This window comes from Schistocerca piceifrons, chromosome 2 (assembly GCF_021461385.2).
Source record: "Schistocerca piceifrons isolate TAMUIC-IGC-003096 chromosome 2, iqSchPice1.1, whole genome shotgun sequence".
In the NCBI taxonomy this organism is placed as follows: domain Eukaryota; kingdom Metazoa; phylum Arthropoda; class Insecta; order Orthoptera; family Acrididae; genus Schistocerca; species Schistocerca piceifrons.
In genome coordinates, this window is record NC_060139.1 from 258,637,272 (window position 1) to 258,663,251 (window position 25,980).

Consider the following 25,980-nt stretch of genomic DNA (forward strand, 5'->3'; position numbering starts at 1 on the left):
ATGCAGGAAGGTGAACCCAGTACATAATTAGAAAGTTGTTTTGGTTGATTTCAAGTACGCTTACATCATGCTGATCTCTTGTTAATTCCTCATAAGATTTGTGCGATTTCTGTCCGCCATGTTAGTTGACTGGATTTATTTGTGGGCCCTTTTAAAATTTTTTATTGTAAATGCAAGAAGCTGAAACGAGTACATAATTTGAAAGCCATTTTGGTTGATTCCAAGTACGTTTATGTCATGCTGGTTCATTAGCTGCTGTCTTAATATTAGTTGTTTATTAAAGATAAAAGGGGAATTAAAGTCGAAAATTCAAATTTTCCCTGCTTATTGATCTTAAAAGTTGTATTTAAAAAATTCATTGTGTGATAAAATTGTCCTATCGATTCTCTTGTAAGGCTAACTGAGTGTGTACCTCTTTAGTTTTCTGTTCAAGTATTTATGTGTAATAAAAGCATGAAACTTTCTTCATTGCAAGGTCGTTATGTACGCCTGTAAAGGCCCAGCACCACCGCTCCATTGCTATGTCACATTTGTAATTTTAGGTGTGTGATTTGAGAATGGGAGTGTCAGCCCGACACCAGTAACCACTACAGCTGAATTTTATATCAGTGCAACTGAGACGGATGAAATAAAAAATTATAGAATTCCCCGATGTTCAATTAGAAATCATCCCATTTACAAACAACGCTTCGAACAAGAAAATTGTGGATTCGCTTTGCCCATCCATAGTTCGGGACCGTCCATCAGTCGCGAACATCAAATTGCAACTGACACAGACTGTCATCTCTTCTTTCCAAAAATTGACCAACACGGCGGTTCAGTGTCTACTCTAAACTGATTCACTAGTGTGTGAAATCAGTTTGACCAAATCTGTCGCTTAGTTGGGCGTCATTGCCTTCCCTAATCGAATGTGAGTTCAAGATGTCTTCACGTGAAAATTCCTCTCTGAACGTGGGTTTATATTCAAATAAGTACCTACTTCTAAGGACAATGTTCGTGTTGATTAGCTACAATAAACTAATGCCTTAGGACCCTTGCTGTTCTTGAGGTATATTAACAAACTTGCAGGTAATATTATTAATACGGGGTGTTCAAAAAGTCTCTCCGCAGTGCCGTATGATTGTTAGCCGCGCGTGCTGTATGAGGCAGAGCATATACTGAAATGAAACGCAGTGAAATACAAGTCATTAATTTACTGAATATTCGTTTTTACTTACAAATTTTCACATTAAATGTTGAAAGTGTCCCCTCTGCTGTTGAATAAACAATTCAATTCGTCTAATCATGTTTCCAAACACAAGCTGTAACATTTCTTCTGTAACAGAAGCAGTAAAAGTGAATATTGCAGTTTTCAATTCATCGATGGATTTTGGACTGTTTTTATAGACAGTTGCTTTCACTGCACCCCAGAAGAAAAAGTCGGGTGGTGTTAGGTCAGGCGATCGTGGAGGCCCAACTCCTTGTGCAATTATGCGATCACCAAGAACATCAGCAAGCAGTGCATTGAAACGCGAGCTGTATGCGCGGTTGCACCATCTTCTTGAAAATAACCGTTGAGTATTTCACTTAACCCAAGTTCTCCTATGAATGGGTACAGAATATCATGCAGTATCGTTGTGCGTGTATTGTTTCGTTGAAAAAACCAGGCAGGCGGACAATCATACGGCACTGCGGAGAGATATTTTGAACACCCCGTAGTAACCTCAGATGGTGCAGTTATCTATCTAGGCTACTGACTGGAAAAGGCTGCGCAAATATTCAGTGAAATCTTAATTAGAATGCGGTGCAAAGATCTGAAAGTTGCTTTGGATTTTCAGATGTGTAAAATTACGTACTTCACAAAACGGAGGAAGCAGTATCCTGGGACTCTAATATCAGTGAGTCACAATTGCAGTCAGACATTTCATACAATTACCTGGGTGTAACAATTTTTACGAATATGAAACAGAACCATTAGAAACGTTCAGTCGAGGGGAAAACACGGGGCTTCGGTTCATTTGCAGCATACAACGTAAAGTACCCTCTACCACGCGCTTCACAGTTGTTCCCGTTGCTCCCGCTATGCCCTTGGCACTCTCCATGTTGAATATCGTTGCTAATCGACGCGTTTAGTACACAGAGTACTGCCTACGTAAAGATCACGTTCTGCTCGGCAGCATAAATTCTGAAACGACTCCGGCAGCATACCCCATGATTTCCTCCCTCGCTACCTATCGCTGCGCCAGGCAGCTGCCGAGCAGCAACATTTATCAGGAACACGTGAGAGCTGCCGCATGCGGTGTGCAGTGCTACGCACCAAATGGTTTAGCACTCCGCTGACAACTCGATAACTGTTCCTTACAACAGCAAAGTCAAACGTCTGCTGCCCGCAGTCACGGCCGTGCGCATTGTGCTAAGACAATACGTGACAAAGTTATCCTACACCAAGTGTCCCACTCAGGTTTGGTGCCGACAATGGCAGCGGCCCAAAGGACATCACGTACCGAATTTTCGCACGGTTTTGACCTGTTTCATCCATAGTACTGCGTTAATAATTGTTGGAATATTGGATGCGTCGCTTGCACAACCAGAAAATGCGATTTTTGTTTACACAATACGTCCTCGAGGCACAAATTTCAAATTTTATTGAAAGGCTACTTGGCGCCTAGGAAAGCCGTTTGTGACAACAACCGCACGAAAAATAGCATAACCATAAAGAAAACCACTCAACTAGTGGAGGACATAAAAAACGTATACTATTACCGAAGTCTGGTGTAACTGCAATGAATCACATTTAACATATAGTACATGAAAGTTACGGTAAATGGTTCTAAAGTGGCCTGCTAGTACAGATACATTGATTATGTTTTTTACCTATGAAGTGAACACAAGGAAACAGAAGAACTGCATGAAGAGAGCGAGCGATTAGGCTAAGGCGCTGGTTAAGACAGGGTCTCGTATTCGGGTGAACAGCGGTTCAAAGCTCAGGCTGCCATCCACATTGACATTTCACGTGGTTTCTGTAAATCGTTTAAGGAAGTGCCGGTATGTTCTTTTGAAAACGACAAGGCTGATTTCTCCGCATACGTCCAAAATCCTTGCTTGTCCTCTGCCCCTAATAACCTCGTCATCGACGGGAGGTTAAACGCTAATCTTCGTTCGTTCCATAAAAAAGTTATAAACGCAATACAATGAAACATCACTTCACGGTAGAGGAACTGGACGAAACCAAACTTAATTTATTAGACAATATCGTGAAGACATAAAACAGTGGGTACGCTTTCGCTATATGCAGGAAGTCCATAGGAAGAGATATAGTGTTACATATAAACTGTAATCACACTCATAACCAAAAGCAGACAGCACTGATACACATGCCTCATTCCATGTCACTTCTAACTCGGCATTCAAGAGGTAACTCGCACAGCAGGTGGAATAGCTCGGAACAATACCTACGACATAAAGATAGTGCATAGAGAATTTCTGATGATCCACGTTAGACTTTTAAGTACGGGGACAAACACTGTTACAAGCTAACAGGCCACACAAACTCTATACAACCTAAAACAAACATATGCAGCAGATTATTGAAAGCAGTGACCATGTTTCGTAATTGTAGTGTAAATTCACTACACTGATGACGCTTTGGGGACAAGTGCATCGTATCTGGCGTATAAACGCATCACATTTCACAGTTGCACAAGTGAAGATCTCAGTAAGTCAACATGTATGTGTCGAAAAATCAGTTCGGCAGATTTGACACAAGAATAATATACCAAGTATTACGAAACAGTTTAGTAAGGTAACTTATTTTGTGTGTTTTCATGCACATCTGAGATACTGACTTGCAGACACCTATTCAGTACCATGAAGCATCCCCTCTCGCTAGAAAAAAAATGGTTCGAATGGCTCTGAGCACTATGGGACTCAACTGCTGAGGTCATTAGTCCCCTAGAACTTAGAACTAGTTAAACCTAACTAACCTAAGGACATCACGCACATCCATGCCCGAGGCAGGATTCGAACCTGCGACCTTAGCGGTCTCGCGGTTCCAGACTGCAGCGCCAGAACCGCGCGGCCACTCTCGCTAGAAAACTGTAGCGAACTGCAGGAAACTCTGCAGAGGATTGGTGCTTGGTGCAGGGAGTAGCAAGTGACTGTCAAAATAAACTGATATAACGAACTGCGAATAGACAGGCAGAAATACCGTTTATTGTATGATTACATTAATGCAGAACAATTACCGAAATCAATTTGTATGATTACACTAATGCAGAACAATCACCGAAATCAATTTTTTCCATAAACTGTCTTGGCGTATGTGTACAGAGCGATTTGAAATGGAACGGTCACATAAAAGTAATCGAGTGTAAAGCAGATGCCAGACAGATTCATTGGAAGAATTCCCAGAAAACGTAGTCCATCAATGAAGTAAGTAGCTTACAAACACACTTGAATATTGCAAGTCAGCAAGAGATCCGTACCATAATGGACTGAAAAATGAAATAGAGAAGATCCAAAGAAGAACAGCACATTTCGTTACAGGTTCACTTAGTAAAAGCCAAAACGTCACGGAGATTCTCGTCCAACTCCACTGGCAGAGGCTGTGAGAGAGGCGATCTGTACCTCTGTATGGTCTACTGTTCAAATTTCGAGAGTGTAAGGTCCTAGAAGAGTCAATCAACATGTTGCTTCCTCCTAGATACATCTCGGGTGAGCTCACGTAAAGGCTTACTAGCAACTGTTCCTCCCGTGAACCATACGCGACTGGAACAGGGAAAGGGGGAAGTCACATTAGTACACAAAGTGCCCTTCACCCTACATGTGATCGCCGCGACGTGTCATCGACTCCACAAGAAACCGAAACTGTTGGGAGGTATCTGGAACCACGATCTCTTAGTCATAGTTCACAATTTACGGAGATGAGGAAAGCTGCTCCCAAGACAAGCACACCTGTCTCAATGGCAACCCAGATTTACTCGACAGGCTTGAGCTGAGATGCTCTGGCTGGCCTCTATAAACACGCCTATATGTACACCAAGTTCTCGAGCCATTCTTTCTCAGTTCGCAAGCGACGGCGAGGTGCATTGTCTTGCTGAAGGTACGGGTCGCATGTGAGGTTCTGTAGGCGAACAGTCGGATGTATAGGATCAAACAGTGGGTTGCTGTGTCACTATCCAGTAAGAGACGCATCAGGGGTCGCCAAAAGGCACCCCTCACAAGCAGCCGTCTCTGATTCAAACGCTCGTGTGTGTGTGTGTGTATCTGTCTGTGTGTGAATAACAAAGCTATGTGTAGTGTAAGTGAGTAAGCTCAAGACGACCAGTGCATTAAAAAATCTCAACGATTAACGCGAACTGCGTCCTTTGGCATATGCATGTGATATTAAACAGCTACCAGCATTCTACAGTGGAAAATTTCCCTATACGTGTCTACGCCCGTACTCTGAAAGTCACCATGCGGTATCTTGCCGATAGTGTACTGTGTACTACTGTCCCCCCTTCTCACTCCCCCCCCCCCCCCCCCCACCCCTTCTGTCATTCACGGAGCACTGATGGAGGCGGTAAGAACGACTGTTGTTAAGTCTCCCTACAGGCCGTAATTATTTCACCTTAACCTTCATGGCCACTAAGCAAGACGTACGAGGACCGAAATAATACGTATCTCGGTTCGTCTCGAAACTCTGGTCTCAGAATTTCAAGTTTTTACGTGATGCATCATTCGTGTTTAAAACTCTAAAGTGGCATCTTTTTTATGGTTGTTTATAAGTATATGGTCTAAGTACGTTGAATTAAATCGTTTTTGATACCCTGAGCTAAATATAGAACGTGACGAGCAGCGATCGCAGTTTCAGTTCAGGGCGGTCTGCAGCAGCAATTCAAAAAGAAAATGGGAACTATGAGGCTGATGTAGAGATGGGATACAGCTCTTCGAAGAATGCGAACATATTCTAGTTCCGATTACGAATATAAATAAGTAATCGTTTTCTACTTTTCACCAAAAACACCTGCAAGAGCTCAGCAATTGACGAAAAATTGCTTCTTTTTTTGGACTGAAAGGAATGTTTCCTGTGTAACGCTTTCCGTGCCAATATTTATCCCAGTTATCTCCTGCGTAGCCATGTCATCAATCAGCTTTGTTCATCCACGCTTTTTGGTTAATTTTTCACCTCAATGTGAAGAGGGTGCTCTGACATTTTCCAGCTGCTGTTTTACACTCTTGTTAGGAGGTCGCTGGCAAAGTCAGGTTTACAATGTCCAGCTCAGCTCTGGACGAAACATCAGGAACGTACAGGATTCATGGGTTACGACCACACAATCTGTGAAATTCACTGGCGAAGTCTGATTCAGTTATACTAGAGACCATCTGACTTGACTGAAGTACGCTGTTTGGAAAATAATACGTAGGAATCACAATCAGGCCTCCAAATTGATCAAGCATGTTAACTATTGGGCTATATACCCACAGTTCGAAAAACTGTATTGTTGATACATTCTCACAATGTTTCGAGGTCTGTAAGAAACGCTCCAATGCCATACGTATGTGAAAATTGAGTTTCTCCCAGCGTATAAGATGTTAGAGTATTACCAGGAATAGCCAGGTGACGTTTTGGACAACTTCCGATATTTTGACAGATGCACACCCCGTAATTTTAAAGACACAATGCAATGAGAGTGAGTGTGCTATGCGAGAGAATTTAAATCCTCAATTTCTGGGGCCAATCGGACCAAGAATCATAACATGGCTTATGCGGAATGGCGAAACAAACAAACAAACACACACACACACACACACACACACACATACACACACACACACACACACACACACACACACACGCGCGCGCGCGCGCGCGCGCGCGTGCGCGCGCGCACACACACATTGTTGCACTGTTGCGGCAGAGTCGAGGAAGACTCACATCTGTCCTGCAATGCTATTCGGATGACGTGTCGATCTTCTCGGAGGATGGTCTGGGTGGTGCGACCTAAGCCATCTCGTTGTGTTCTACGACCTTCCAAGAACCATTCTGCACACATCCCTTGCACTGCCGAAACACTTGGTCCCACAAGAGCAGCAATTTCCCGGATGAATGTGTCACATTTTCTCACGCCAATAAAAAAAATGTGTGTGAAATCTTATGGGACTTAACTGCTTCGGTCATCAGTCCCTAAGCTTACACACTACTTAACCTAAATTATCCTAAGGACAAACACACACACACCCATGCCCGAGGGAGGACTCGAACCTCCGTCGAGAGCAGCAGCATAGGCCATGACTGCAGCGCCTTAGACCGCTCGACTAATCCCGCGCGGCTGTTAGTGTACTCTCACGCCAATAATGCGCCCTCTTTGAAACTCTCTGATCTGACGGTATGGTTCGTGTACACATCTGCGAGGCATCCTGAACGTTTGCTAAAGTCATACTGATCCATTACCTTCGGTTTATAGCGACAACGAGAGCAGCTGGCACATTTTACCAATAGATGGTGTGTTGCGATGTCGATGTTGTCCTTGAACCTGCGACCCGACATGGTTGAAATGCCAACCATTTTTGCAGATCATACTAATGTACATGCCCTGTGAATATGAACGTCCTATCTCTAGTCGTTCAGGGTGTTCTGTTTCTTATGAACATGAGCGAAATTTTGTAGGTATCTTCGACAGCATAAATGGATACTATCTTCTAAGTGTGTTGCGAACAAAGTTCGTAGTAAAGAAGTTATAATCAAAACGTCGTGCGTGATGCTGAAGTTTTAGTGCACGTACTCCGAAAATGTAATAAGCTATGAACTTTTTTCGTTTCATCTCTACGTCTTCGGTGTCAGCGAGAAAAAGTTTCGTAAGCGTTTTAAATTACACTACTGGCCATTAAAGTTGCTACACCAAGAAGAAATGCAGATGATAAACGGGTATTCATTGGACAAATATATTATACTAGAACTGACATGTGATTACATTTTCACGCAATTTGGGTGCATAGATCCTGAGAAATCAGTACCCAGAACAACCACCTCTGGCCTTACTAACGGTCCTGATACGCCTGGGCATTGAGTCAAACAGAGCTTGGATGGCGTGTACAGCTACAGCTGTCCATGCAGCTTGAACACGATACCACAGTTCATCAAGAGTAGTGACTGGCGTATTGTGACGAGCCAGTTGCTCTGCCACCTTTGACCAGACGTTTTCAATTGGTGAGAGATCTCGAGAATGTGCTGGCCAGGGCAGCAGTCGACCATTTTCTGTATCCAGAAAGGCCCGTACAGGACCTGCAACATGCGGTCGTGCATTATCCTGCTGAAATGTAGGGTTTCGCAGTGATCGAATGAAATGTAGAGCCACTGGTCGTAGCACATCTGAAAAGTAACGTCCACTGTTCAAAGTGCCGTCAACCCGAACAAGAGGTGACCGAGATGTGTAACCAATGGCACCCCATACCATCACGCTGAGTGATACGCCAGTATGATGATGACGAACACACGCTTCCAATGTGCATTCACCACGATGTCCCCGAACACGGATGCGACCATCATAATGCTGTAAACAGAACCTGGATTCATCCGAAAAAACGACGTTTTGTCATTTGTGCACCCAGGTACGTCGTTGAGTACACCATCGCAGGCGCTCCTGTCTGTGATGCAGCGTCAAGGGTAACCGCAGCCAAGCTCTCCGAGCTGATAGTCCATGCTGCTGTAAACGTCGTCGAACTGTTCGTGCAGATGGTTGTTGTCTTGCAAACTTCCCCATCTGTTGACTCAGAGATCGTGACGTGGCTGCACGATCCGTTACAGCCATGCGGATAAGATGCCTGTAATCTCGACTGCTAGTGATACGAGGCCGTTGGGATACAGCACGGCGTTCCGTATTACCCTCCTGAAGCCACCGATTCCATATTCTGCCAACAGTCATTGGATCTCGACCAACGCGAGCAGCAATGTCGCGATACGATAAACCACAATCGCGATAGGCTACAATCCGACATTTATCAAAGTCGGAAACCTGATGGTACTCATTTCTCCTCCTTACACGAGGCATCACAACAACGTTTCACCAGGCAACTGTTTGTGTATGAGAAATCGGTGGAAACCTTCCTCATGTCAGCACGTTGTAGATGTCGCCACCGGCGCCGACCTTGTGTGAATGCTCTGGAAAGCTAATCATTTGCATATCACAGCATCTTCTTCCTGTCGGTTAAATTTAGCGTCTGTAGCACGTCATCTTCGTGGTGTAGCAATTTTAATGGCCAGTAGTGTATGTGTAAAGTCTGTCTGAAGTCGCTATGTTCTGTTATTCTCAAATAGTATAACGAAGTGTGTGTATTTTCCAGCCGTAATTTACGTTGCTTCATTACAAACATACAGTTTCTTACTGCAATACGTAATTTATTTGTGTTAAGCTTTGAACATAATGTTACACCTCTTAATGAGTAGATTATGACAGCATTTTAAATTTTTAAATTGGTTCAATAATTAATCAATTTTGGTTGCCTCTTCGTTGCAACTGGTATCGCGATCCGATACACTCGTAGCGTTCCTGGTATTACCCGTCGCCACCGATTCGTCCACATTTATGACATAATACAAGGTGATTTAGTTGCCCCTAACGCTGCCGTTTTATGTAACCCGTAATGTTATAGCTGGTCTTCATAAATCCCGAGAGAGATTTTCATATTCTCTCACTCGCTACGCGCAGTCTACAACTACTGCAGGAAAATGAACACGATATCTTTGTAGAAATTTAATGTAGTTAACTTTTGTACGGGAAAAAAAGTATTCCCAGGAGGCCGCAGTTTTTGACTTAATCAAGAAAAACGTACTAAAGTGATCTTCAAACGCAGTCCTACTCCCACGCTCGGCCCCCACCGGTCAGCATTTGTTGTATGTCATTCATGACACTACTTCCTACCACTGTACAAATATTGTAAAATCGACATCTGTTTAAATTTTACCTAACAGTGTTGTGAGTTTTAGCAACATAACATAAACACTGTTGCATTCGTCAGGCCTTCTGACTACGAAACTACTGTGCTTGTAAGGGATAAGTTTGAATCGGATTGTTAACATAATTAGTTTTAGTGTAACGTATAGAAAAGCTGTTTTCCCTTAATTACCCTCACGGGCACGTTTAAATTGATAAAGTTAACGAAACAAACGACTATGCTGATGGTTTAGTAGCCCAATCAATAGAGAACAAAAAAGGTCGAATATCGCGAATAGCTGATGCAGTCAAAAATTTTTGTACAGTGTTAGAATCCTGACTGGTGAGGTACGAATATGGAGTGGAGGTGCGTTTGAAGGACACTTTTATAAGTTTTCCATCAATAACTCGAAAATCGTAGCCTTCAGCACAAATGTATCCCAACACAAAATTTAAACTACATTAAATTTCCTACAAAAAGTTTTTTCTGTAAACTAACAATTCGTGCGAAGCGAGCGAGAGAATATGAAAATCTCGCGCGTGGTTTATGACGGCCAGCTATAAAAATGCGGATTACGTAAACCGACAGCGGTAGGGGCAGCTGACTTATCCTGTGTACAGGACTTGGCCAAAAATGAAAGTGAGGAAGTGGGAGCTCCAGATGGTCAAGCATTTAGAAAAAAACAGCGTTTTTGGCGAGAGTCCGACGAGCCATGAACCATTCACGTTAACGTAGTTTCCAGGCAACGGCTGGTGTAGTGGAAAGAGTACAGACTGGTAATCAGAGGGTGGTAGGGCCGAGCCCATGTCGAGAGCCTTTCTATTTCTTTTTACACACATCAAAAAAAGTTTTGTAATACCTCGGTTCCCAGAACTCCTGAAGATAGCCGTTGACTGTGGATATTGTAGCACGGATACAGTCTCTCTGACTGTTCAGAGATGTCATTAAACCCGCCCAAGCCGGCCGCGGTAGCCGAGCGGTTCTAGGCGCTTCACTTCGGAACCGCACCGCGCGACTGCTACGGTCGCAGGTTCGAATCCTGCCTCGGGCATGGATGTGTGTGATGTCCGTAGGTTAGTTAGGTTTAAGTAGTTCTAAGTTCTAGGGGACTGATACCCTCAGTTGTTAAGCCAAATAGTGCTCAGAGCCATTTAAACCATTTTTTGAAACCCGCCCAAAGATGTAAACAACCATGCATGAGCAGCGCCTATTAGATGGAGGGTATTCGACAGCCGATCAGTTCTAGTCATTCCACCAGAATGGAGGTAGGCTACACGGCTCGTGTTTTCTGTAGTTCAACTTTGCCTAGACGGTCAATACCGCGGTTCGATCGCGTCCGCATTGTTACTTTGTGCCAGGAAGGGCTCTCAACAAGGGAAGTGCCCAGGCGTCTCGGAGTGACATGAGGAGATACAGAGAGACAGGAACTGTCGATGACATGCCTCGCTCAGGCCGCCCAAGGGCTTCTACTGCAGTGGATGACCGCTACCTACAGATTATGGCTCGGGGGAACCCTGACAGCAACGCCACCATTTTGAATAATGCTTTTCGTGCAGCCACAGGACGCCACAGGACGTCGTGTTACGACTCAAATTGTGCGCAATAGGCTGCATGATGTGCTACTTCACTCCCGACGTCCATGGCGAGGTCCATCTTCGCAACCACGACACCGTGCAGCCCGGTACAGGTAGGCCCAACAACATGCCGAATGGACCGCTCAGGATTGGCATCACGTTCTCTTCACCGATGGGTGTCGCATATGCCTTCAACCAGACAATCGTCGGAGACGTGTTTGGAGGCTACTTGGTCAGGCTGAATGCCTTAGACACACTGTCCAGCGAGTGCAGCAAGGTGGAATTTCCCTGATGTTTTGCGGTGGCATTATGTGGGGCCGACGTACGCCTCTGGTGGTCATGAAAGGCGCCGTAACGGCTGTACGATACGTTAATGCCATCCTCCGACCGATTGTGCAACCATATCGGCAGCATATTGGCGAGGAATTTGTCTCCATAGACGACAATTCGCGCCCCCACCGTGCACATCTTGTGAATGACTTCCTTCAGGATAACGACATCGCTCGACTAGAGTGGCAAGCATGTTCTCCAGACATAAACCCTACTGAACATGCCTGGGATAGACTGGAAAGGAGTCTTTATGAACGACGTGACCTACCAACCACTCTGAGGGATCTACGCTGAATCGCCGTTGCGGTGTGGGACATGTGGACAAACAGTGGACTGTGGATAGTATGCCACGACGGATACAGCCATGCACCAATGCAAGAGGACGTGATACTGGGTATTAGAGGTACCAGTGTCTACAGCAATCTGGACCACCACCTCTGAAGGTCTCGCTGTATGGTGGTACAACATGCAATGCATGGTTTTCATAAGCAATAAAAAGGGCGGAAATGATGTTTATGTTGATCTCTATTCCAATTTTCTGTACAGGTTCCTGAACTCTCGGGAAAAAAACTGTGTGAGATCTTATGGGACTTAATTGCTAAGGTCATCAGTCCCTAAGCTTACACACTACTTAACCTAAATTATCCTAAGGACAAACACACATACACATGCCCGAGGGAGAACTAGAACCTCCGCCAGGACCAGCCACACAGTCCACGAATGCAGCGCCTAAGACCGCTCGGCTAATCCCGCGCGGCTCTCTCGGAACTGAGGTGATACAAAACTTTTTTTGATGTGTGTGTTAATCTTCTCTTTTTACGTTACTTACACGGCAAATAAACCGAAATAATGCTCATTATAATGTATTTGTTAATGTTTTCGTAGAAGACACGAAAAGGAAAGACAAAGGAAAACTTGCAATATACAAATAAATGTCTAGGAAAGGATTGCAAGTCATATACGAGAACTTTTCGTGTAGTAGGGGTATAAGCGCAGATATTTCTATTGGTGACTGAGGACAGTGTACTGAACAACATTGCGTTAGTGTTTATTTAATTTGCAAGTGGCAACAGCAAACCATTAATGCTAATTTTGCTCTGGACAGCTTGTCAAGTGCTGACGTGTAGAAACGTGGACGCAAAACGTTTAGTGTATACTGACAGGCGTATTCGAGTAAGTGTTGCAGTTACGATCGTAGAGAAAAAATCAGGTTGTAAATTATGTGACGTGTTTGCGGGAAGACTGTCAGACATAGGGAAAAAAGAACTAATGCACTGAAGTGGGTACATTTTAAGGTACGAATGATTACAATATCCGCACTTATATACCTAACACTATGTATAATTATATAGTTTTATTATTTTACATTGTTGACTTAGACGTGCTGGAGCGACGTTCATTGTAAAAGTAGTGGAAGCAGTAATTACCTCGGCATCCTGCAGACGTTACAGACGCAGCATTTTTACAATAACATGGTTGTTTTAAAGTTTGTACAGAAAAACGAACGTCGTTTACATTCATAGAAGGTGATCTCGAATCACACAGAGCGCCTGCAGATGAACAGTAACACAACAGGCCACCAGATATTCGGGAGAGTAGCTGATCGTGTACAGTATAATGTAGTTTGATTCAGCCTTCTTGGGGTACGATTTATTTTTCTCTTCCACTGAGATAAGAGCAGTTTTTAAGCTTTATGGCAGTTTATTTATCTGGCGACAAAAATAGACACTGTAGGGTTGTACTGGCGGAGTAAACTCGTATCGCTTTAATACTAGACAACGGCAATCCTTCATCTCGAAAGATCTCGTCGTATCACTGAGAATTTGTTTGTACGCCCACGAGCCAGTTAATATAAGAAATGTGTCTCATGCACGAAAGACTTAATTCTCAATCACAACTTTTCTTTGTCTTACCATTTCACACCCTTTATGAAAATATTAATAAACACAACATACTGCGCATTATTTCGGTTTACTTGACGTATAAGTAAGGTAAAAATTACAAATGAGCAAAAGGTTCCACGCAGAGCCTCGACCACACGACCCTTTGATTACCGTTCTGTACTCATCCCGCTGCTCCAGCCACCGCCTGGAGCCCGACCCGCTTCAGAAATGCTGTTTTACTCTGTACGCTTGGAGCACCTATTTCTGTCACTTTCATTTCTGGGCAAGATTCAAAATGGTTCAAATGGCTCTGAGCACTATGGGACTTAACATCGATGGTCATCAGTCCCCCAGAACTTAGAACTACTTAAACCTAACTAACCTAAGGACATCACACACATCCATGCCCGAGGCAGGATTCGAACCTGCGACCGTAGTGGTCACGCGGTTCCAGACTGAAGCGCCTAGAACCGCACGGCCACACCGGCCGGCTCTGGGCAAGACCTACATAAGCCACATATTTGGATGAAATAGGCGCCGAAGCCTTGTTAATAATACGGAAGATATGAGTTCGTGTCGTGCTACTTACTTGAGGCACTGGAGAAGCTACTGATGTGACGTGCCCAGCTTAGGGGCGCGCTCCCTGGGGCTGGAGAGGGCAGAGCAGTGGTTTCTAACACACTACCGCTGAGTGTAATCAAATACTAGCTAGTATTCCTCCCCCTCCCCTCCCACACCATGGTCAACATTAGATCCTAATTAAAAAACAATTTTCTTTGCATACTTGAATTTTTAAAAGGACGAAAAGTAATTGATATTTAGTTTCTGCAGTTTTATTAAACCACGAACTAATAAGCCAATGAGACAACTAATATTGCTTATTTTTAACAATCTTTTTATAGACGTGATGAAAAAATTGTCAGTGAACAGCGACTGCTACGTACAATTCATTCGCAGAAAAGAAAGCTAATTATCCAAATTAGGAGTAAATAATTGAAATAGATGGTTGTAGCTCCGTCATTAGTTGCATTGAGAGGTGTCTTCTATTTTATTTCTTGATGATTACTCGTTTCAGATACCTGTCTCCATTATCAGACCATCCATATCGTAAGTGTGATAAACACAAGCGGTGGCCTTTGTACGAAAAATCAACAACTGTAAATAGACCAAATGGGACGGACATTAGAGAACTAATGTCCGCCCTATGTCGTATGTTTACTCATGCTGAGTCGGTCATAGTGCCACTTTGGTCATCACTGCAGGGGCAGTTTTTGTACATAGGATATTGTCTGTATTTGTCACACGATACGGATGGTTTGAAAATGGACACAGGCGTCCAAAGCTAGTCATCATAAAAAAAAAAAATTAGTTCTCAGTGCAACGTATGACGGAACTACAACCATTTATATCAATTAGAAAACAAGTTACGGAACTAGTTTTCACCTGCAACATGCTACAAGTTCGTAAGAGTAAATACTTGCTACAAAACATGCTTCTTCTGCAACATGCTTCCTCTGCACCGCTTCTCTCCCTAGCAACACGTACTTCATCCACTCTCTGCACACCCATTTGAAAAAAAGCGAATTAAATTTTGGGCATTATTTATTTTTTTAAGGAAACGTTCAGGTTAGCTGCAATAATTTTTATATTCTTTAGTACGACAGCTGTCTCGGCTCTACTGCCATTTTCAAGTGACCTACGAATACAGCATCAGTGAAATTATCTACATATGCAGTCTCTTGGGGCACCTTTGTATCACTTTTTTCCTTTTTTGAAAATACTGGACGCAAAATAAGTTACATATCAGAACAGACACTGTAAAATTTTATATTAGGAGAGTGAAAATTTACACAAACTGTGCCCTAACAGATTAAAATTTCTATTTTAATACTGGGACAAAGTCACACTGTCATGTTGAATAACTTTAAACTAGTCTTACAAAACGTAGTATTTCCCTTATATCTAATGATCACAGAAGTAAATCGGGTAAGAAAGAAGTAAAAACAAGTAGTGCTAATTCAGTACTTGCAGGTTTACTTTGGAGTACCGAGATATCTGTATAGACCTGGCATTGTTCGACTTAAATCAGTGGCGCCAAAAGCTCCGTTCACAGCCAGTGCTAATGAATTGTAATCATAGGCCTGAAAGAGCAAGTAGGCGTTAGCAGCAGCTAATTGAAACAAAAGTAGTAAGTGGTAGAAAGATACCCTGACTGGTAAAACGTTACCCTGCTTAACTGTTTGGGGGTTGTCCATGTGAATAGTTATACATTGGAGTAGTAGATTAGTACATGCGTCTAGTTTCATTTGAATTCCATATTACATCTATAGTAAAGTGTCATTGCCTAATTCGTAGAGATTACATGGCATTTAGCAGTATGGAATGCGTTTTTCCACTTACTTGATAGTTCGTTTACTATGAAGTATGATTTCACATTTGTTTGACAGTTTGTTTACTCTGATGCTATATGTTTACAAAGTATAGTTAGCTAAGTAACGGTAACGTTATATTTCACTGATTGAATTTTGCTGTGAATTATTTCTTTGGTCTGAGTATGTTTTGCTGTCTGTATCTACTATCTCTTCTCGTGTACCATGTAATTGTGTTTATGGCCGTGTCTTCGTTTAGCATGTCGTCTGGATAGTCTTTTTTGTGGTGTTGTATCTCCTGTTCTTGGAGTATTTTCGTAGTAAGCCGTTTCCCTAATCTGTGTAGTATCTGCAACGCAGTCTCGATTTTCTTGGCTGTGTGATTTTGGCTTTTATGTGTAAAAAGAGGCTAGATTGATTACTGTCACTGTTACTGCTGTGTTCTTTGAACATGATACTAAAATTTCGTCCTTTTTGGCCGATACAGAAATTATTGCGATTGTATCAAGTGATTTAGTATATTCCCAGATTGGTATATTCTCAGGTTTTGGTTTTGCCTGAATGCATTTTTATTATGACATTACGGAAGCCAAGTTTGATGTACATGTTCTTGAACAGTGAGTTTATCTTGTTTGATTTACGATTCCGGGAAATCGCACTTTATAGTAAGCGGACTATCAAATAAGTGACAAAACGTATCCCATACGTTTATAATTCCAATATGTCATGTAATCTCTACGAATTAGACAATGACAGTTTACTGTCGATGCAATATGGAAGTCAAATTGAACTAGACGTAAGTACCAATGTACTATTCCATTGCATAATTATTCACATGGACAACCACCACATGTGTAGACAATTTCACCAATGCTGTATTCGCAGATTACTTGAGAATAGCAATGAAGCTGAAACAACTGTTGTAATGAAGAATATTAATTTATTGTAACTAGTCTCGACGTTTCCTTTTGAAAATTTCATATTATGACGTATATTATGCTGCGGGCCCAATCAAACAAAAAAATTGTGCATTATACTTATTTTGAATGAAGTGATGCCCACTGGCTGTAAAATATTTTTTCACAAAAGTCGCGATTGGTTTGAATATGGATCCTGAGGTGACAAAGATTCTTTTTAATAAGCGATAGCCGAAAGGTAACTGCTTTAGAGCCACTCCCCATCATTGACGGCAAGTAATAAACAAATAGCGCGCTAAAAATGGTAGTCCATATTTAAAATGAAGGGGATGGCAGAACCGTGCCACGAGCACGGAGATGTTTGCGCGACAGTATATTTATACCTTCTCTGCTTACTTATTAAGTGGCAGTTATTGGAAGACCTTAGACTGGCAAATCTTTCTCTCCAGAAACTACTACTACTACTACTATTACTGCTAGTACTGCCAGTGCTATCAATAATAATAATAATAATAATAATACTGTGTGGGGGCTACATCAGTGAGTGGCCATTACATAGTTACTGTTGTGTTCTGCTGTCGGGTAGTTCTTTTAATGTTACGAACCGGATAATTCAGCAATTTCTGGTCTCCAGAATGAAATTTTCACTCAGCTACAGTGTGTGTGCTGATATGAAATTTCCTCGAAGATTAAAACTGTGTGCCGGATTGAGACTCGAAGTCGGAACATTTACCTTTCGTAGGCAAGTGCTCTAACAGACGAGCTATCCACGCATGGCTCGGGATACAAAAAAATGGCTATGAGCGCTATGGGACTTAACTGCTGAAGTCATCAGTCCCATAGAACTTAGAACTACTTAAACCTAACTAACCTAAGGACATGACACACATCCATGCCCGAGGCAGGATTCGAACCTGTGAGCGAAGCAGTAGCGCGGTTCCAGACTGTAGCGCCTAGAACCGCTCGGCCAGACCGGCCGGCTCGGGATACATCCTCAGAGCTTTACTTCTGCCAGAATGTTGTCTCCTACCTTCCGTTTTCTTCTGCCAGGAAGTTTCGTATCAGTTCGCACTCCGCAGCAGAGTTACGATTTCATTGTGGAGACATCCCCCAGGCTGTGGCTAAGCCATGTCCCCCCGGTATTCTTTCTTCCAGGAGTGGTGGTCTTGCAAGTTTCGCAGGAGAGCTTCTGTGAAGTTTGGAAGGCAGGAGAGGAAGGGTCGCGAGTCGTGCTTGGGTAGCTCAGCTGTTAGAGGGCTTCCCCGCGAAAGAGAAAGGTCCCCAGTTCGATTCTCGGTTCGGCATACAGTTTTAATCCACCAGGAAGTTTTAATTTGTGGTCTGTTACGAGAACTACGTACAACGCGGAGAGAGGATTTTCATGATAATAATGTCGTGTGATTAGGACCTCCCGTCAGGTAGACCGTTCGCCTGGTGTAAGTCTTTCGATTTGACTTGCGCGTCGATTGGGATGAAATGATGATTAGGACAACACAACACCCAGTCCTTGAGCGGAGAAAAACTCCGACCCAGCCGCAGAATCGAACCCGGGCGCTTAGGATTGACATTCTGTCGCACTTACCACTGAGCTACCGAGGGCGGACAGGATTTTCATGAGATATTTAGACATATGTGACCATATGTGACGTATAGTGCCCAGTTTTATCGCCATAACTGAATGTTACACAGTACAAAGTACTTGTATAGTGGGTGAACTGTGATAGGAAGATGTTCGCAAGCTGCAGTGTCCACCACTATTTGAAGAAAAGACAGTGTGATTATTTGTGACTTCTGCGATCAATATTATAGACTTGCGAGGCAGTGATAATAGTCGAGCTCTTTTTAAAAATAATTTAGTTTTATAACCGAGGCACAATTCCTTGTTTTTCCCCTCAGAAAATTACATTTTAGCCCTACTCATGGGGTAACTAACTCCAGGTTGGGGACGACTCCACTAGGGCAGAGGGTGGAGCACGCGACTGACCTGCACCCTGTCGGCGCGCCGCGCCACTCCCACGACGGTGACGCCGTGCCGGAGCAGGGCGCGCACCACTGCGGCGCCGATTCCCGCGCTGGCGCCAGTCACCACCGCCACCCGGCCCTGCCAGCGATCCATGTCTCTGGTCTCTGGTACCGTCTGGCGCCGCGGCGCCGCCAGCGGCTCCTATATATACGGCGACCTCGCCTCGCTAATCGTAGCTGCCGCGCCATCTGCGGAGATAGAGTGGCCGAGGTCGGGCGGGAGGTTGGCGAAGCCTCGCAGGCGGCAGGCGCGCCGCTCCATTCCCAGCACCTCGCCGGCTGGTCGCCTTACCTGGAGTCTCCAGCACCTCACCCTGTCGTCACGACATCCCGACTGCACGCGGCACACTGCCGCCGGTCAAACCAGTCGCGTCGTGCAGGAGGGACTGGACACGCCCGTCCGACGTGACGCTGCTGTTTACGTTTCGAACTGTCACCTAAACTTTCATATCAAACATACTTTTATCGTTTTCAGGCGTTTATTTATTACTAACAGCAGTGGTGCTCTACCGTTGCAGTTGGAACAGAAAATCGAAACAGGTCAAATGAGGACAAGTTTTTTTTCATAACAACTAAAACGAATGTGACTGATGTGAAAATTACCGAACTATCAGTTTAATAAGTCACAGCTGCAAAATACTGACGCGAATTCTTTACACACGAATGGAAAAACTGATAGAAGCCGACCTCGGGGAAGATCAGTTTGGATTCCATAGAAATATTGGAACACGTGAGGCAATACTAACCTTACGACTTATCTAAGAAAGATTAAGAAAAGCCAAACCTACGTTTCCAGCATTTGTAGACTTAGAGAAAGCTTTTCACAATGCTGACTGGAATACTCTCTTTCAAATTCTAAAGGCGGTAGGGGTAAAATACAGGGAGCGAAAGGCTATTTACAATTTGTACAGAAAGCAGATGGCAGTTATAAGAGTCGAGAGACATGAAAGGGAAGCAGTGGTTGGGAAGGGAGTGAGACAGGGTTGTAACCTCTCCCCGATGCTATTCAATCTGTATATTGAGCAAGCAGTAAAGGAAACAAAAAAAAAATTCGGAGTAGGTATTAAAATCCATGGAGAAGAAATAAAAACTTTGAGGTTCGCCGATGACATTGTAATTCTGTCAGAGACAGCAAAAGACTTGGAAGAGCAGTTGAACGGAATGGACTGTGTCTTGAAAGGAGGGTATAAGATGAACATCAACAAAAGCAAAACGAGGATAATGGAATGTGGTCGAATTAAGTCGGGTGATGCTGAGAAAATTAGATTAGGAAATGAAACACTTAAAGTAGTAAAGGAATTTTGCTATTTGGGGAGCAAAATAACTGATGATGGTCGAAGTAGAGGAGATATAACATGTAGACTGGCAATGAGAAGGAAAGCGTTTCTGAAGAAGAGAAATTTGTGAACATCGAGTACAGATTTAAGTGTCAGGAAGTCGTTTCTGAAAGTATTTGTATGGGGTGTAGCCATGTATGGAAGTGAAACATGGACAATAAATAGTTTGGACAAGAAGAGAATAGACGCTTTCGAAATGTGGTGCTACAGAAGAATGCTGAAGATTAGATGGGTAGATCACATAACTAATGAGGAGGTACTGAATAGAATTCGGGAGAAGAGGAGCTTGTGGCACAACTTGACTAGAAGAAGGGACCGATTGGTAGGAAATATTCTGAGGCATCAAGCGATCACAAATTTAGTATTAGAGGGCAGCGTGGAGGGTAAAAATCGTAGAGGGAGACCAAGAGATGAAAACACTAAGCAGATTCAGAAGGATGTAGGTTGCAGTAAGTACTGGGAGATGAAGAAGCGCCAGCCGCGGTGGTCTCGCGGTTAAGGCGCTCAGTCCGGAACCGCGCGACTGCTACGGTCGCAGGTTCGAATTCTGCCTCGGGCATGGATGTGTGTGATGTCCTTAGGTTAGTTAGGTTTAAGTAGTTCTAAGTTCTAGGGGACTGATGACCACAGAAGTTAAGTCCCATAGTTCTCAGAGCCATTTTTTTAGATGAAGAAGCTTGCACAGGATAGAGTAGCATGGAGAGCTGCATCAAACCAGTCTCGGGACTGAAGACCACAACAACAACAACAAAATAAACGTCTCATTATGATTATCATATGGCTCACTTGTATATGTTGAAATATACAGAGAAATGTGAAAGAGAATTGTAACCTTCCCGTATAAATAAAAAAATATATAAAATAATGACACGTAACCTCCCGAGCAGAAAATAAAAAACAAAAATAATGAAATTTGGATAATTAAATTCTGACGTATGTAAACTGATAAATCTTAACTCATGAAAAACTGATAAATTTTGACGAAAGCAACGCTACGCCATGGCCCTGTGAAATCAATCTAAATCTGTCCGTGAGAAATAAACTGAAAATTCTTACCTCGTGATGGTGTCGCCGGATAACGCTGTCTATATATCTGCTCGTAAATGGCACAGCTTAGTGCAATGCTGGCCTATCTACTAATATTGGATAACATTTGTCTGAGATCTGAATTACGAGAAAAACTGACTTTAATTAGTGACACAGCTGCACAGTTGGTCGTCTGATTACTAAAGAGCACGTGACTACGATCTGACAAAAATGGAGAATATTTTAATTTAGATAAATGATCGGGACTGGCAATGGCTTAAGGGCAAATTATACTTTTATAGTTGACTGGTAAAAACAATTTTATTCTGAAATTTTTTTACGTTATTGATAAACATCTACAATCCATTACACGTGAAAACTGAATATATTACAAATCTGGGTCAACTGGTGCTGACGAATCACAAAAGAAAAGATTGAAATAAATTCATATTAACATCTTAGACAAGTGACTTACCTACGCGCATGCCAATAAAAATAATAAAAAATACCTTACAGCAGATGGTTGACTTCCAGAATGAGATTTTCACTCTGCAGCGGAGTGTGCGCTGAAATGAAATTTCCTGGAAGATTAAAACTGTGCGCCGGACCGAGACTCGAACTCGAGACCTTTGCCTTTTCGAGTCTCGGTTCGGCACACAGTTTTAACCTGACAGGAAGTTTCACATCAGCGCAAACTCCGCTGCGGAGTGAAAAATCTCATTCTGGAAACATCCCCCAGGCTGTGGCTAAGTCATGTTTCCGCAATATCCTTTCTTCCAGGAATGCTAGTTCTGCAAGGTTTGCAGAAGAGCTTCTGTGGAAGGTAGTCGACGAGGTACTGGCAGAATTGTACCTCTGAGTCGTGCTCGGGTAGCTCAATTGATAGAGCACTTACCCGCGCAAGACAATGGTTCCGAGTTCGAGTCTCGGTCCGGCATACAATTTTAATCTTCGAGGAAGTTTCGATGGTTGACTTAACTATACTGTTGATTTTTCATTATATTAACAATTATTCATTTGTACATCATCATCTCATTCCATGGTATCATTTAGCTCTGCGGCTGATCACAGTTATTATTCAGTTCCATGTAATAAAATTTTACAATTTGTTCTGCACTGTGACTTTAACAACTACTAACTATAAACTGCGCTGTGCCAGCGACAGACTACAACTACACTGCAGCAGCCAGCGACTGCCACTGCGACAGAGACTGCTCTGACCTGCGACTCTATTGCAGTTCTCTTTTAACAGGGGCAAAGATATTTTATGTCTCAGGCAGCGCCTGTGAATTGTCGTTCTAGCAAGTGAGCAATACATCGAGATTACATTTGCATCAGCAGGGTGTATGTCTCAGGTAGCGCCTGTGAATTGTCATTCTAGAAAGTGAGCAATACATCGAGATCGCGTTTGCTCCAGGAGGGTGGTGAACCCCTTACAAAATTAGCAAGGCCAGATTAATTTCTGTCACTCCATGGCCATATACAGGGTGTTAAAAAAAGTGTGACATGCTGGGGTTGGATAAAAATACACTACTGGCCATTAAAATTGCTACACCAAGAAGAAATGCAGATGGTAAACGGGTATTCATTGGACAGCTATATTATACTAGAACTGACATGTGATTACATTTTCACGCAATTTGGGTGCATAGATCCTAAGAAATCAGTACCCAGAACAACCACCTCTGGCCGTAATAACGGCCTTGATACGCCTAGGCATTGAGTCAAACAGAGCTTGGATGGCGTGTACAGGTACAGTTGCCCATGCAGCTTCAACACGATACCACAGTTCATCAAGAGTAGTGAATGGCGTATTGTGAGGAGCCAGTTGCTCCGCCACCATTGACCAGACTTTTTCAATTGGTGAGAGACATGGAAAATACGTTGTGGCCAGGGCAGCAGTCGAACATTTTCTGTATCCAGAAAGGCCCGTACAGGACATGCAACATGCGGTCGTGCATTATCCTGCTGAAATGTAGGGTTTCGCAGGGATCAAATGGAGGGTAGAGCCACGGGTCGTAACACATCTGAAATGTAACGTCCGCTGTTCAAAGTGCCGTCAGTGCGAACAAGAGGTGACCGAGACGTGTAACCAATGGCACCCCATACCATAACGCCAGTATGGCGATGACGGATACACACTTCCAATGTGCGTTCACTGCGATGTCGCCAAACACGGATGCGACCATCATGATGCTGTAAACAGAACCTGGATTCATCCGAAAATATGACGTTTTGCCATTCGTACACCCAAGTTCGTCGTTGAGTACACCATCGCAAGCGCTCCTGTCTGTGATGCAGCGTCAAGGGTAACTGCAGCCATGGTCTCCTAGGTGATAGCCCATGCTGCTGCAAACGTCGACGAACTGTTCGTGTAGATGGTTGTTGTCTTGCAAACGTCCCCGTCAATTGACTCAGGGATCGTGACGTGTCTGCACGATCCGTTACAGCTATGCGGAAAAGATGCCTGTCATGTCGACTGCTAGTGATACGAGGCCGTTGGGATCCAGCACGGCGTTCCGTATTACCCACCTGAACCCACAGATTCCATATTCTGCTAACAGTCATTGGATCTCGACCAACGCGAGCAGCAATGTCGCGATACGATAAACCACAATCGCGATAGGCTACAATCCGACCTTTATCAAAGTCGGAAACGTGATGGTACACATTTCTCCTGCTTACACGAGGCATCACAACAACGTTTCACCAGGCAACGCCGGTCAACTGCTGTTTGTGTATGAGAAATCGGTTGGAAACTTTCTTCATGTCAGCAAGTTTTAGGTGTCGCCACCGGCGCCAACCTTGTGTGAATGCTCTGAAAAGCTAATCATTTGCACATCACAGCATCTTCTTCCTGTCGGTTAAATTTCGCGTCTGTAGCGCGTCATTTTCGTGGTGTAGCAATTTAAATGGCCAGTAGTGTATGAAAACACAGCGAAAAACGCATGTTTGAACATATATGCAAATGCTACCGAAGACTATAGGTTGCTCTGTTCTATCTGACCACGACAGGTGCCGGGGTAATGTCCGCAATACGTTGTACGTGCGTTTCGTTGGAACTAAGTGAATTCGAACGTGGACAAATTCTTGGTACTCGTATCGTGCGTACTTCATGAACCGAGGTAACCGAAGTGTTTGCTGCTTCAAGAAGCACCGTATCGAAGATTTACAACGCATACTGGCAGAGCGGGAAACATCATGTGTGTCGAGCCATCGTTACAGACGTTCACTGAAGAGCATTATGACGAAAACTAAGAGGACGGCAGCAGTAAAAGTCACTGCAGAAATGAGTGACGCACATGCGAACCCGCTAGGCACTAAAGCAGTACGAAGGCATCTCCACAAGCTGGCAATTGCAGGGCGAGCTAGAATTTCAAAACCGCTCATCAGTGATGCAAATGACTGTAGCAGGTAATCGTGGCGGCGTAAACATAAAACCTCCGTTATGGAGCAACGGAAAAGACTCATTTAGTCGTATGAGTCTCGTTTCACACTGTTTCCATCTTCTGGCCCACTTTACATCGCAAGAGTGAAACATGGCGGATGGGTTCGGTAATCATTTCGGCAGCCACATCGTGGCATCCTGTGAACCCTGTGGTTATTCTACAAGGGCGCATTACTTCCAAGGTTTATGCAATCATTTTAGCTGATCAGGTGCATGTCATAGTACACTCTTTGTTCCTCAATGGTGACACTGTGTTCGAAGACGACAGGGCACCCTGTTCACACAGCTCGCGTCTTCCAGGACTGGTTTTGTGGGCACCAGGATGAACTGTCGCCTCTCCCACAGTGACCAGGTCTCAAAATTGTCATTACCTTGGAGAGAATGGTGCGTGATGTCTATCTACCTCCATGATCGTTACCTGAAAATGCTATGTTTTTCAGGAAGAATGGTATAAGACCTGTATCCATCCATTCTGAGATGACTGGAAGCCATTTTGAATGCCAACCGGTTTCCTACACTGCATTACGCATTGTAATACGTTGTATTTTTGGTGTTTCCTCGTTTTGGCCACCCCCTCGTATACAGGGTGAGTCACCTAACATTACCACAGGAAACAGCTCCCAAAACACAACAAACACTGAATAACCAATTCCGCAGACCGAAAGTGAGGAGAGCGGCTGGTGAAATAGGTTAATACAAACCATTGACAAATGCACGGACGTATGATTTGCAACACATACTTATGTTTTTTTTAAATGGAAACCTGTTATTATTTTTAGCACAACTGAAAATAGGAACAAATACTTAATCAATGCCGTTTGTTACATTGTTAGATTTAAAGTACATACTGAGTAATTTGTAACGTTTAAGTTGACACTTGAAACCTCAGACGTGCTGTAACAAACAAGATCTGTAGGGGTATGTTTAAGAAGACTACAATGTTTCCAAGCTCGGCTGTCTCAGTGTCTGCATGTAGCGCTTGCTGAATTAGTCCTTGTACTTAGAATAACTGTAGTACACTGTGTTACCGGATGTCTGTATAGTGTACCGTACACAAGTAAGAACAGAGGTACGCACAGTAGGAACGTGAGGAAGTCGCAAGCACAACAGCGTGTAGTGTCGTAAGAACTGTGAAAATGGTTTATTCTAACTCTGAAAAGACAGAGATGATACTCATCTA

The 25,980-nt window shown here is 43.5% G+C and overlaps 1 protein-coding gene across 1 annotated transcript in view; it reads right to left on the reverse strand.

Annotated features, from left to right (window-relative positions):
* Positions 1-19,115, reverse strand: part of LOC124777826 (farnesol dehydrogenase-like) — a 56,890-nt gene extending 37,775 nt beyond the window's left edge. The window contains exon 1 of the mRNA XM_047253349.1: positions 18,952-19,115. Within this exon, the coding sequence (XP_047109305.1) occupies positions 18,952-19,083 (132 nt within the window). The 5' untranslated portion in view covers positions 19,084-19,115. The remainder of the gene's footprint in view (positions 1-18,951) is intronic.
* Positions 19,116-25,980: the final 6,865 nt, after the last annotated feature.